We start from the raw sequence: 14,937 nt of genomic DNA, 5'->3' as shown, positions 1-14,937 counted from the left end.
TATAGCTAAGCAAATGCTTAACATTTATGCCTCAAAAAATGTTTTTAGACCTAGTCATAATAATGGCGATGTTGGCTTTATATTATCCTCCCACTCCTAAGTTCTTTTTAGGTGATTAAACTCCGTGCTTAAGCACAAAATTTTCTAGACAGGCCATATGTTGTAAGCACCTGATGTCTTCCTCATATCATGACCAATGAATACTTCGTAAATGTTAAGACAGTCGATCTAAGTTCGTTCTGCATAGGATAACGTATACGCCCTTTTCCTCAGCTTTACCTTTCAAGGTCAGGAGTTAGGTTCGCATCTTGTCCTAACAAGTACCTATCACACAGTTAACGCGCAGGCGCCAGGTATTGTGTCCGCCTTGGCGGGCCTCATGACGCTAGTCAGCTCCAGTACAGCACTTGTGGCTGCCGCATTGCGTTCGCAAAGTGGGGCCAAGGCAGTTTCAGATAAGTTTTTACAGTCTGACAATAATTTATGGATTTATAGTTTTAGCTTTACAATGTCCAGTATGGACAAATGGTAGTTACTTTTATACTGAAGAAGGTTGGGTTGTCCCAACCGAAACCTAGGTAAATCTAGATAAACTTTTCAATTAAGGCTGTTGGTTTTTAAAAGTTAAAATTAATATTTATACAGTTGCTGACAGGGCTGCGAAATGTTGAAAATATATATAGCAGGCTTTGTGGTGTGCCTGTTGGCAGCTTGTCATCTCTATATGGTGAGCAGCAATCTTATCATTTTCATAATATTGTCATTATTCCATTCTGGATTTTCCATTGTTCGAAATGAAAGTTGTTTATTATTATTCACTTGTGTTACTTTTTTTTTGCGACACTCCACTTTGTTTTACATAACAAAGTGAGATGCTCAGGGGTGGGATTGATCTTTTGAAATGATATGGTAGGTTAGATGGTGGGCTATCATATGCAAATAATCAACAAAAAAATTCTCATGTACGTGTATTTCCTTTACATTATTAATGAATGTCTCTGTGATAATTACATTTATTCATTTAATTGGTTTATGCATCGGTTTAGACATTTCTAAATTTTATAGCGTGATTTCAATAACTTTATTTTACTCTCATTTTTTACTTCCTTTCATTCTTTTTTTATTTGGATTTTTCAGCCATATATTTTAATTATTTTTATTTATCTGTCACAATATTGTGCAGGGGCCTCCCTATTTGGAGAAATTCAGGAGCGTTCTATTCTTGGCTTTGTGTTGTTAAATTTTCTGTCTTCCACGCCTGGACTTATCTGTTATGGGAACATTCCCACAACTTTTGCGCAAACGACCTATGCCTCAGGCCAAGAGTAGTTTGTACTGGTGAGAGATTGCTGGTGAGGCAAGATTTGCAAGTGTCACATAGAGCAATCAATGGGAACTGTGGGAAGATGGTCAAATGAGGTTCTGGGGGATGTGGGCACTGTGTCGGTTTCGGGAGTAGTTCTCTCTCTGCCCTCTGCCTCTGACCTAACAATGTGCAATCCTCCTTCATGTTCCTAGTGTGGAGACTTCAGTCCACTCAAATTTAGCCATGACGTTTCCTCCAAGCACCTGGTCACCTTCTCCAAATGTGCCCCTTGTATCCCCTACATTGAATTATATCATGATTTTTATCTAATTAAGCCTACTGTTATTATTTGAAGCTTCTGTTACTGGATTCCCACTCCCTCGTCCTTCCCTGCACCTGTACAATATTTAAACATTTAGAAATACTGATCTATCAGTTAAAAAACATAAGATGATAATATAATTTATTTGTAGGCTGTGCAAAAATTTATTTTTAAAATTTCACATTTTTGGGATGGTAATCTATATATAAAAACAAAGATGATGTGACTTATCAAACGAAAGTGCTGGCAGGTCGATAGACACACAAACACACACAAACATACACACAATGTTTGTGTTTGTTTGTTTGTGTGTTTGTTGTGTGTGTCTATCGACCTCCCAGCACTTTTGTTTGGTAAGTCACATCATCTTTGTTTTTAGATATATTTTTCCCACGTGGAATGTTTCCCTAAGGTGATGAGACTTACCAAACAAAAGCGCTGGCAGGTCGATAGACACACAAACATACACACAAAATTCAAGCTTTCGCAACAAACGGTTGCTTCATCAGGAAAGAGGAAAGGAGGGGGAAAGACGAAAGGATGTGGGTTTTAAGGGAGAGGGTAAGGAGTCATTCCAATCCCGGGAGCGGAAAAACTTACCTTAGGGGGAAAAAAGGACAGGTATACACTCGCGCGCGCGCGCGCACACACACACACACACACACACACACACACACACACACACATCCATCCGCACATACACAGACACAAGCAGGCACTTGTAAAGGCAAAGAGTTTGGGCAGAGATGTCAGTCAAGGTGAAAGTAAAGAGGCAAAGATGTTGTTGAAAGACAGGTGAGGTATGAGTGGCGGCAACTTGAAATTAGCGGAGGTTGAGGACTGGCGGATAACGAGAAGAGAAGATATACTGAAGGGCAAGTTCCCATCTCCGGAGTTCTGACAGGTTGGTGTTAGTGGGAAGTATCCAGATAACCCGGACAGTGTAACACTGTGCCAAGATGTGCTGGCCGTGCACCAAGGCATGTTTAGCCACAGGGTGATCCTCATTACCAACAAACACTGTCTGCCTGTGTCCATTCATGCGAATGGACAGTTTGTTGCTGGTCATTCCCACATAGAAAGCTTCACAGTGTAGGCAGGTCAGTTGGTAAATCACGTGGGTGCTTTCACATGTGCATGGGACAGGTTTTACACCGGGGGCGGTTACAAGGGTAGGAGCCAGAGGGTAGGGAAGGTGGTTTGGGGATTTCATAGGGATGAACTAAGAGGTTACGAAGGTTAGGTGGACGGCGGAAAGACACTCGTGGTGGAGTGGGGAGGATTTCATGAAGGATGGATCTCATTTCAGGGCAGGATTTGGGAAGTCCTATCCCTGCTGGAGAGCCACATTCAGAGTCTGATCCAGTCCTGGAAAGTATCCTGTCACAAGTGGGGCACTTTTGTGGTTCTTCTGTGGGAGGTTCTGGGTTTGAGGGGATGAGGAAGTGGCTCTGGTTATTTGCTTCTGTACCAGGTCGGGAGGGTAGTTGCGGGATGCGAAAGCTGTTTTCAGGTTGTTGGTGTAATGGTTCAGGGATTCTGGACTGGAGCAGATTCGTTTACCACGAAGACCTAGGCTGTAGGCAAGGGACCGTTTGATGTGGAATGGGTGGCAGCTGTCATAATGGAGGTACTGTTGCTTGTTGGTGGGTTTGATGTGGACGGACGTGTGAAGCTGGCCATTGGACAGATGGAGGTCATCATCAAGGAAAGTGGCATGGGATTTGGAGTAGGACCAGGTGAATCTGATGGAACCAAAGGAGTTGAGGTTGGAGAGAAAATTCTGGAGTTGCTCTTCACTGTGAGTCCAGATCATGAAGATGTCATCAATAAATCTGTACCAAACTTTGGGTTGGCAGGCCTGTGTAACCAAGAAGGCTTCCTCTAAGCGACCCATGAATAGGTTGGCGTACGAGGGGGCCATCCTGATACCCATGGCTGTTCCCTTTAATTGTTGGTATGTCTGCCCTTCAAAAGTGAAGAAGTTGTGGGTCAGGATGAAGCTGGCTAAGGTAATGAGGAAAGAGGTTTTACGTAGGGTGGCAGGTGATCGGCGTGAAAGGAAGTGTTCCGTCCCAGCCAGGCCCTGGACGTGCGGAATATTTGTGTATAAGGAAGTGGCATCAATGGTTACAAGGATGGTTTCCGGGGGTAACAGACTGGGTAAGGATTCCAGGTGTTCGAGAAAGTGGTTGGTGTCTTTGATGAAGGATGGGAAACTGCATGTAATGGGTTGAAGGTGTTGATCTACGTAGGCAGAGATACGTTCTGTGGGGACTTGGTAACCAGCTACAATGGGGCGGCCGGGATGGTTGGGTTTTGTGAATTTTAGGAAGAAGGTAGAAGGTAGGGGTGCGGGGTGTCGGTGGGGTCAGAAGGTTGATGGAGTCAGGTGAAAGGTTTTGTAGGGGGCCTAAGGTTCTGAGGATTCCTTGAAGCTCCGCCTGGACATCAGGAATGGGAATACCTTGGCAAACTTTGTATGTGGTGTTATCTGAAAGCTGACGCAGTCCCTCAGTCACATACTCCCGACGATCAAGTACCACAGTCGTGGAACCCTTGTCCGCCGGAAGAATGATGATGGAACGGTCAGCCTTCAGTCAGCTTGGGCTTCAGCAGTGGTGATGTTGGGAGTAGGACCCAAAAATTACGTTTGTTATTGTCACTGTTGCATTTCGAAATCTTTTCTATCATCTTATTTTCTCTTTCTGTTTTTGCCAGTAGTTTCACTTTGTATTCACCTTCTCCTTTTTACCGTAATCTACTATACAGTTTTATCCCGCTGATATATACTCAATAATACGTAATACGTAATAATACGTAACCCACTTCAAAATCAATTGCAAAAAAAATGTTTTTCCGCTTTCAACCCTACCGCTGCTATAAAATCCACCATTTCTAGTTCACAAACAGTTCCTTTCACCTATTAAATAACCATTTCGGCTAGTTCTAATAACTTTCGCTTTATTTCCATTTCCGTTTTTCTCACATCACTGATCATTTTTAGCCGCTTCCCACAGGTTTTAACGTCATTATTTCTTCGTCAGACAATTGTTAGCCTCATTTTCATAATCTGCCATCACAAAACCACTCCTTTTAATACATTTACACGTAGTTTTTTCAAAAGTTTCCCGAATTTGTCCACTCTTTAACGTGTTTTGGCGGCAATACAACCACCTAACCTTTATGCACATCGTTGTCTACCAACCCAAGTTCACCACAGGATCAACATAGCCCAGCTTTAACCAACACTTTTTCGCCTTTTTTCACACTAGATCTCCAGTTGCTTTCTAGTTCACCTTTATCTCTCCCCATATATTTTTATTTTCATTTTCATTTCAGCCTCATGTTACACTTTCCACCTTCTAATACCATGTCACCCTCACAACACCCCCACAACGACCCCATTAAGTTTTATTTGCATTCCCTCCACAAACATGCCTTCGCCCTAGCCAGATTACACTCCCATATTTTATTTTCTCAGGCTTGTCTGACATTTGGCATTACCCCCAAAGGCCTCACACTTGAAGTTCCATCTCTGGCTGCAACCCTTCTTTCCATCAGTCCCTATACCAGTTCCAAACTGAACAATCCACTGCCCTCACCCACCTAATCCTTCACCTACACATCAACTCAGCCAATGAACACACCCGTCAACTCCTATCCTTAATAAAAGTCCTCAATCTTTCCTCTCCCACATCCACACCGGCTGTTCAGAGCATCCTCCTACAGGCCAACCGCAAATTAGAACAGCATGCCACCCTCCACCTCAAAAAACTATCCAATCTCATGGTTTCCCACCTCCGGAAAGGCAACTCGCTCACCCTTCACAACCTTCCCAGCAAACCTCAACCTCCTCTCATTGCACACAAACCCAGTCTCTCCCATCCACTCAATCTCCCACTTTCAGCTCCACTCCCTCCAAAACCTCAAAATTCCATTCAACACAATCTGGAACCACAACACCCTAATTCAGTAGTTAACCTTTCCTCCAAACCTCTCTCCCAATCCGAAACCTCTGTCCTATCCAAAGGCCTCATTTTTAGCCCCAATCCCAGATTCAACCAAACAGCCCTCTTCAAAGATTTACTGTCCTACACACGTACTCTCTGCTGGAAATATCACTTTGCCACGAAGAAAAATGATCCTACTCCTACTCCTAATGATCCAACTCCCCAAGACACTATCCAAATTGAGCCCTGCCTGGAACAGTTCCGTCCTCCGTCACTGCGGGACCCACCTCCTCTTCCTCAAAATCACCCTCTCCAAACCTTCCAGGAATTTCTGACTTCCAGCCTTGCATCTCAATCCTTCTTAAAAAACCTTAATCCTACTCCCAACATCACAACTGCTGAAGCCCAAGCTATCCGTGATTTGAAGGCTGACCGTTCCATCGTCATTCTTCCGGCGGACAAGGGTTCCATGACCGTGGTACTTGATCGTCGGGAGTATGTGACTGAGGGACTGCGTCATCTTTCAGATAACACCACATACAAAGTTTGCCAAGGTAATCCCATTCCTGATGTCCAGGCGGAGCTTCAAGGAATCCTCAGAACCTTAGGCCCCCTACAAAACCTTTCACCTGACTCCATCAACCTTCTGACCCCACTGACACCCTGCACCCCTACCTTCTACCTTATTCCTAAAATTCACAAACCCAATCATCCCGGCCGCCCCATTGTAGCTGGTTACCAAGCCCCCACAGAATGTATCTCTGCCTACGTAGATCAACACCTTCAACCCATTACATGCAGTCTCCCACCCTTCATCAAAGACACCAACCACTTTCTCGAATGCCTGGAATCCTTACCCAGTCTGTTACCCCCGGAAACCATCCTTGTAACCATTGATGCCACTTCCTTATACACAGATATTCCGCACGTCCAGGGCCTGGCTGGGACGGAGCACTTCCTTTCACGCCGATCACCTGCCACCCTACATAAAACCTCTTTCCTCATTACCTTAGCCAGCTTCATCCTGACCCACAACTTCTTCACTTTTGAAGGGCAGACATACCAACAATTAAAGGGAACAGCCATGGGTATCAGGATGGCCCCCTCGTACGCCAACCTATTCATGGGTCGCTTAGAGGAAGCCTTCTTGGTTACCCAGGCCTGCCAACCCAAAGTTTGGTACAGATTTATTGATGACATCTTCATGATCTGGACTCACAGTGAAGAACAACTCCAGAATTTCCTCTCCAACCTCAACTCCTTTGGTTCCATCAGATTCACCTGGTCCTACTCCAAATCCCATGCCACTTTCCTTGATGATGACCTCCATCTGTCCAATGGCCAGCTTCACACGTCCGTCCACATCAAACCCACCAACAAGCAACAGTACCTCCATTATGACAGCTGTCACCCATTCCACATCAAACGGTCCCTTCCCTACAGCCTAGGTCTTCGTGACAAACGAATCTGCTCCAGTCCGGAATCCCTGAACCATTACACCAACAACCTGAAAACAGCTTTTGCATCCCGCAACTACCCTCCCGACCTGGTACAGAAGCAAATAACCAGAGCCACTTTCTCAACCTCTCAAACCCAGAACCTCCCACAGAAGAACAACAAAAGTGTCCCACTTGTGACAGGATACTTTCCGGGACTGGATCAGACTCTGAATGTGGCTCTCCAGCAGGGATAAGACTTCCCAAATCCTGCCCTGAAATGAGATCCATCCTTCATGAAATCCTCCCCACTCCACCACGAGTGTCTTTCCGCCGTCCACCTAACCTTCGTAACCTCTTAGTTCATCCCCATGAAATCCCCAAACCACCTTGCCTACCCTTTGGCTCCTACCCTTGTAACCGCCCCCGGTGTAAAACCTGTCCCATGCACCCTCGCACTACCACCTACTCCAGTCCTGTAACCCGGAAGGTGTACACGATCAAAGGCAGAGCCACGTGTGAAAGCACCCACGTGATTTACCAACTGACCTGCCTACACTGTGAAGCTTTCTATGTGGGAATGACCAGCAACAAACTGTCCATTCGCATGAATGGACACAGGCAGACAGTGTTTGTTGGTAATGAGGATCATCCTGTGGCTAAACATGCCTTGGTGCACGGCCAGCACATCTTGGCACAGTGTTACACCGTCCGGGTTATCTGGATACTTCCCTCTAACACCAACCTGTCAGAACTCCGGAGATGGGAACTTGCCCTTCAGTATATCCTCTCTTCTCGTTATCCGCCAGGCCTCAACCTCCGCTAATTTCAAGTTGCTGCCGCTCATACCTCACCTGTCTTTCAACAACATCTTTGCCTCTTTACTTCTGCCTCGACTGACATCTCTGTCCAAGCTCTTTGCCTTTACAAATGTCTGCTTGTGTCTGTGTATGTGCGGATGGATATATGTGTGTGTGTGCGAGTGTATACCCGTCCTTTTTTCCCCCTAAGGTAAGTCTTTCCGCTCCCGGGATTGGAATGACTCCTTACCCTCTCCCTTAAAACCCACATCCTTTCGTCTTTCCCTCTCCTTCCCTCTTTCCTGAATTTTGTGTGAATGTGTGTGTATGTTTGTGCTTGTTTGTGTGTCTATCAACATGCCAGCGCTTTCGTTTGGTAAGTCACATCATCTTTGTTTTTAGATATATTTTTCCCATGCGGAATGTTTCTCTATTTTGCACCATGAACAAAATAATGCAGGTGAAGATTTAAATGATAGAGGGTTTTATAAATGAAGCAAAATTCAGGAAAAGTGCGTATTAGATTTAAAAATTGCAAATAATTTTACATGCTTGTCTGAAAGAAAAGATATTGCTGACATTGCACAGCTGTGCAAAATAATCTCTAAACTGCAAATAATATGTTCTTCAATGCGAAGTGTGAATTTTTTTCTTTACATGTACAAATTGTATATGCAGTACCCCAGCTGGAGCACCCTGGTGAAAACTGCTGTATGTTCATTTCATTGGTGCTACAATATGTTATTTGAAAATAAACTAATGTAAAGCCTATATTGGCAGTAATTCTGTTGTGTTCTGACTTTTACTCAGTTGTCCTGAATTTTTATGCTCCGTTTTGAAATGTGGTGAATTTGGTTAAAAGTAATATAGTTACCCGAAATACAAATGAAAATGTAAAGTGATGTAAAGGAAGTAATTAAATAGAAATAGATACATAAAAATGATGAAAAGGAAATAATTAAATCAAAGTTAATACATATAAATAAATAAAACAGAAATGATTATTGGAACAAATAAAAAAGTTAGTATGTGGATTAAAATGATATGACATAAGATTAGAAATGAGAAATCTGTATTGCTGCTTACTGCAGTGTGGCATAACGGTTGGTGTCGCTGACTGGCATTCAGTGTTTCACCAGTTCAAACCTGACCACCAGCAATTATTTGTTGTTTAGTATTAATCATTTATGGAAGATCCTTGAACTTCACATTTGTAATGTTTGCATATTCTGGAGTATTTGATGTTTGTATAAACAGTAGTGCTCTCCATCCTGGAGGACAGTTTTGTTATGGCTCTATGTTGGTGTTTGTAATAAATATGCTTTTTGTGGTACCGTATTTACTCGAATCTAAGCCGCACTCAAATCTAAGTCGCACCTGAAAAATGAGACTCAAAATCAAGGGAAAAAAATTTTCCCGAATCTAAGCCGCACCTGAAATTTGAGACTCGATTCAAGGGAGAGAAAAGTTTTAGGCCGCACATCCAAATCGAAACAAAGTAGGTCCATTGTAATATGAGACACAATTTATATCGAATGAATGACGATATAGCTACAGTAGTTTGGTTCGAGTTATAAGCTTAGCAGTTAAACTTTAGCAGGTAGCCATTGCTATGCGTCAGGCCCGTATTTCTACGGGTACCCTTCCTTTTTCACGTGCTTCGTCTGGTTTGAATCGATTGCTTATTTTTCTTTGATCTGATAAGTGCTGTTCTCTTTGTTATAGGTGTTTACACCACTCTAAGCTGAAAATGCGTTATTGTACTGTGTCATGCATTGTTTGTCGCATTCTGATAATGTGTGTTTACGACCTGTCGCCGCTCGCTGCATGGCTTCTTTTATGCGCGCTACCGCCGCTTACGATAAAAAAAGAGAGGAATTGTCTCATTAGCGAAGCAATGGCAAGAGACTGCTATTTGTTGTTACTTACACTGCTGCTTTCTTTGATAATGATCAACAAGAACCAAATAATAGACTGCGTACGATAGAAGATGTTCTGAACGAGAGTTTAGCTAAAATTTTTCGCCGTTTGAAAATCTTTGCAGACGCCTGTTTTGTGCATTACATTCTGCACAGAAATTAGTCATCTTAGATTTAAAAATCCACTCAGTTGACGTGCTTCATTTCTGACTTATCACCATTAGGCATAAGAATAATACGAATATAAACATGACATGATATGTATATTCTTCTGCATTTGCTGTTGTCTCACACTAGTTTCGTAGTTTATTAGGCAGACAGGATTTAAATGAGATAGCAGCATACACGAAAGAATACATGGCAAAATGTTTATATTCGTATTATTCTTATGGTGAAGAGAATACTGCATGTCTTGCCAGTCGGATTTTCATAGTACATTGAAATGCTGCTACATTCGAAGATGAACAATACGGAATTTTTATTTACTTCGTTGGATAATGTATGAAAATGCAGTGGTCGAAACTCGGGGCAGAGAAAAAAAGCTCGTCTTCCACCTTTTTTTAAAATTTATTTACTGACTCAGAGGTTTTGTGCCTGCAAAGCATGCCTGTGTAGCGCTACATATATTCGACGCCAGAAGTTAGTTGTGGCGGCACCTACCAACATTTTTCAGAACTTCCACTTACTTTGCACTCGATTCTAAGCCTTTAAAAAAACCAGAAAAAAGTGCGGCTTAGATTCGAGTAAATACGGTAATTGTTGTACTTCATAGATGACGCTGCTTTTGAATTTTGACCTGATTGTGGTTAGGATGTGACAGTATTTAAACAAATTAATTGAATCAAAATGATGACCAGTTATTTTGATAAAGATGAAAAAAAAATGCACCAACAGGATCTCAATACACAACACACAACTAGACTACTACGCAGTTCAGATATTGAACATTATTTTTAGGGCCCAAGTAGATCACAAGAAACTGTTTTGTCAATCATTCATAAATGCAAGCCCACAAGGTTGGATTGCTGCATGGTGTGATACCTGGGGGCCTGACAGACACCATGAAGTAGATGATTTCAATAAGTTGATTCCATCCTTGGTTACAACTCCATATAAGTAACCCTACACTGTACATACTGTTTCTAAACACATGCTTTTTAACTGCCTATTTAAATAAGTTTGTTTTGATAATCTCTTCAGTCTTCATAGAGGCAGTTTACTGTATAATTTTATTTATTTGTGGAAAATAATGTTTTCAATTTTGTGTTTAATATTTTTTGGTAAATTTAAGCTTGGACCGGATTTTTTTTTTTTTTTTTTTTTTTTTTTTTTTTTTTTTTTTTTTTTTTTTTTCCCCCCCCATGGTCATGGACAGAGCTGTGTCTGCAGTGTTTATCAGTGTTATTTTTGGTGTTCGTAACTGATTACACGCATGATGCAGTTAAAATTCCCACTGTTTGGGACAGACCTTTACAATGACCCTATACTATACACTGCAGAAATGGTTCCAACGCGACCTGCCCCTCAACCTCCTGTACCAGAGAGGCCACCACAGTTTGGAGTGCCACTGCCTGGCATGGCTTCTCCAGTGCAAGATCAGTCACCAGGAAAGGAAGTCCCATCACCCATGCCATCAAGTCCTACATCCACCGCTGATCAAAATAATACAATTGCTGCTCTTGCTGCACGCAGGGATGAGTACAAAATGGCAGCACTGCAAGCTAAGAAGGCTGGTGATCGGGAAACAGCTATAAACTATGTACGAATTGTCAAGGTATGTTCACTCTCATTTTTATGTTGACATTGATCCTCATGTACCGGGTGATCAAAACGTCGGTATAAATTTGAAAACTTAATAAACCACGGAATAATGTAGATAGAGAGGTAAAAATTGACACACATGCTTGGAATGACATGGGATTTTATTAGAACCACCCCATATTACTAGACACATGAAAGATCACTTGCACGCGTCGTTTAGTGAGGATCGTGTGCTCAGCCGCCACTTTCGTCATGCTTGGCCTCCCAGGTCCCCAGACCTCAGTCCGTGTGATTATTAGCTTTGGGGTTACCTGAAGTCGCAAGTGTATCGTGATCGACTGATATCTCTAGGGATGCTGAAAGACAACATCCGATGCCAATGCCTCAGCATAACTCCGGACATGCTTTACAGTGCTGTTCACAACATTATTCCTCGACTACAGCTATTGTTGAGGAATGATGGTGGACATATTGAGCATTTCCGGTAAAGAACATCATCTTTGCTTTGTCTTACTTTGTTATGCTAATTATTGCTATTCTGATCAGATGAAGCGCCATCTGTCGGCCATTTTTTGAATTTCTGTATTTTTTGGGTTCTAATAAAACCCCATGTCATTCCAAGCATGTGTGTCAATTTGTACCTCTCTATCTACATTATTCTGTGATTTATTCAGTTTTCAAATTTATACTGACTTTTTGATCACCTGGTACACACAGAAATAGCAATAAAGATGAAAGCCTGTTGTAACGTATACTAATATTCATTATGCAAATGATTTTTTTCCATCAAATACTTGTTCATTGCTAATAAATTTATATTTATTTTTATTTCTTACATAGTCTTTCATCATTGCTGCTATATGTTGCGCTTTTTTGTCTGAAAGGTGTAGTAAATTTGTCTGATTAATGTGTATGTTGTATTTAAAAAGTTATTTGGTTCTTAGGTAATAATACTGCCAAGGAACCAAGCAATGCCGAACATAATTTCCCCTACCCATTTGTGCCTCTTAAGACCATGAGTTTTCACAGTTGTTAATAAGGTAAAAAGTTATTGGGTTTTGGTACTGCATGATTTATTCCAGATTTTAGAAAGAATTCAAAGGTATGCTGCTATTTTTGTGGCCAGTAGTTCTGATCAATACACAAACATTATGGAAATATTCCCTACACTTAAATGGGAACCTCTTGAGGAAAGAAATCATTCTTTTCTTGAAACATTGTCGAGAAACTTGAGAGAACCAGCATTTGCAACAGACTGCAGTACGATTCTACCACCATCAACATACATCTCGTGTAGTATGTACTGCAGAGAAGAGAGAGATCTGGGCTTACGCGGAAACATAAACCTAGATAGGCAGTCGTTTTTCTTTCCTCCATTTGTGAGTGGAACAGAAAGCCAATGACTGGCAGTGGAGTGAAATAGCATCTGCTATGCATAGTGGTGTGGCTAGTGAAGTATGTCTTTAATATTTCTAGATACACCAAAACACCAGGAACTTCATTTTCATCCTACTTTATTTAAAAAAAAAATTAAATGCGACAGTTTGTTGTGCAAGTTGTTTGTCTCCTTTAGATTTTTCATAGTTGTCCTGTATTGTAGAAATTTGAGATTGTCATCTCGGCAGTGGAGGGTGGACAGGCTGTAGATCTAAGTGAGATGCCACCACCTCCACCACCCATTGGCTCAGTGAAAACAACTCCTGGTGTGATTGAAACTGCTGTTGAGGAGAGTGAGAAGCAGAGAGACGCTGACAATTTACAGTCCACTACAGGGGGAGCAGCTGAAGGTAAGACCTCACCTCAAATTTTACCAAAAGATTCTATTATAATCTGTTAGACTCATGCTGAGGGTAAAACTGCATTGTTAATTAAATAAGTTATCATACAGGAAGACACTGAATCATTCTTTCACTGTTGCTGTTAGGATATTTTTATTCATATGGTTGCCTCAAGATTTGAAATCTCACTATCCGATGTTTTGTAGACATTTTTGTCATTTAACCACAAATTAAACATCATAGTGAAAACAGATTGATTCACTAGCTTCATGGAAAGATGCAGTTCGTTTCAGTGTACTGACTTGCATGAATAGTTCAGACATACATCAGAAAGCTCCATTCACAGGCTAAGGCTTGCGAATGTAATGACAGAAATTGGATTTTCAATTAAACTTAAAAATCCTTGCAAAATGTGCACAGATGATAATATAAGCAAAGGTTTCCTGAATGGAACAAAATATGATAATTTTGAAAATGAAATTGTAATAAGACAGTGAGATGCTCTGCCCATTATCTCTTGAATATAGCTTTGTAGAGAGTTGTGTGCAAACTCAGTCTATTAGCAGCAGGATCATTATAAAAAAAAAATAAAAAAAAGGTTAAAATGTTGGCATATACACAGACAATATAGCCTGTGTATATGCCAACAAGAGATGAACAAGACAGCCAGTTGCATCTCATAATCAACAAACATAAATTTGAGCACATTGAACAGTTCAGATTTCTGGGCACAATGATGGACAAACAAAATCAGAGACAAGTATAAGTGAAAATGAGAATTCAAATTTGAGCACATTGAACAGTTCAGATTTCTGGGCACAATGATGGACAAACAAAATCAGAGACAAGTATAAGTGAAAATGAGAATTCAGCTAACAGAGCCAACTGCTTCATGCAGAAACCTTCTAGAGTCTATATTACTGACAACGAAAACTAAAATTAAAGTATCCTGATGTGGGATGGTGCATGCAAAAAGCAATAAGGTGTCCAAGTAGCAATGAGCAATAGAAATTTATTTCTACAAGAAATTATAGAAAGTGAGATTCTGGAAACATCCCCCAGGCTGTGGCTAAGCCATGTCTCCACAATATCCTTTCTCCCAGGAGTGCTAGTTCTGCAAGGTTCGCAGAAGAGATTCTGTGAAGTTTGGTAGGCAGGAGACGAGGTACTGGCGAAATTAAAGCTGTGAGGACGGGTCGTGAGTCGTGCTTGGGTAGCTCAGTTGGCACTTGCTCGCAAAAGACAAAGGTCCCGAGTTAAAGTCTCGGTCTGGTACACAGTTTTTTTCTCCCAGGAAGTTTCATAGGGTAAAGCTGTTTGAGCCTCACATTAGCTTGGTTGGTCGTGTAATCAATGTGGTGCCTACCCCCCCCCCCCCCCCCCCCCCCCCTCCCCACATGTAATTTTCTGTTCCATCCAGACACCAAGGTATCTGACTTTCTTACAGAAATGTATTGGACGTGTGTGTAGCATTATTTGTCTGCAGTTTTTATGTTTGTGCAGATGTTTTTGTTTGCGTGTGAACAGAACAGCCTGGCACTTATCCATGTTTACTTTAACACACCATTGTTCCAGCCAAGGCTCAGCATTTCTGAGTGCTGTCAGTAGTCGTGGGTTAATGTTTGACGGTTTCCAGTCTTGCACTAGGATGGCTGTGTTACC

At 41.7% G+C, this 14,937-nt stretch overlaps 1 protein-coding gene across 2 annotated transcripts in view; it reads left to right on the top strand.

Moving 5' to 3' along the window:
• LOC126483779 (coiled-coil and C2 domain-containing protein 1-like) overlaps positions 1-14,937 on the top strand; it is a 129,613-nt gene that overhangs the window by 49,624 nt on the left and 65,052 nt on the right. For both annotated transcript variants that reach the window (XM_050106936.1, XM_050106937.1), the window contains exons 6-7: positions 11,236-11,510; positions 13,098-13,284. In XM_050106936.1, coding sequence (XP_049962893.1) covers positions 11,236-11,510; positions 13,098-13,284 — 462 coding nt within the window. The remainder of the gene's footprint in view (positions 1-11,235; positions 11,511-13,097; positions 13,285-14,937) is intronic.

The sequence above is a fragment of the Schistocerca serialis genome, chromosome 6 (assembly GCF_023864345.2).
Source record: "Schistocerca serialis cubense isolate TAMUIC-IGC-003099 chromosome 6, iqSchSeri2.2, whole genome shotgun sequence".
Lineage (NCBI taxonomy): Eukaryota > Metazoa > Arthropoda > Insecta > Orthoptera > Acrididae > Schistocerca > Schistocerca serialis.
Note: the sequence above shows the minus strand (reverse complement) of the source record. Positions and strands in the feature narration are given on the sequence as shown.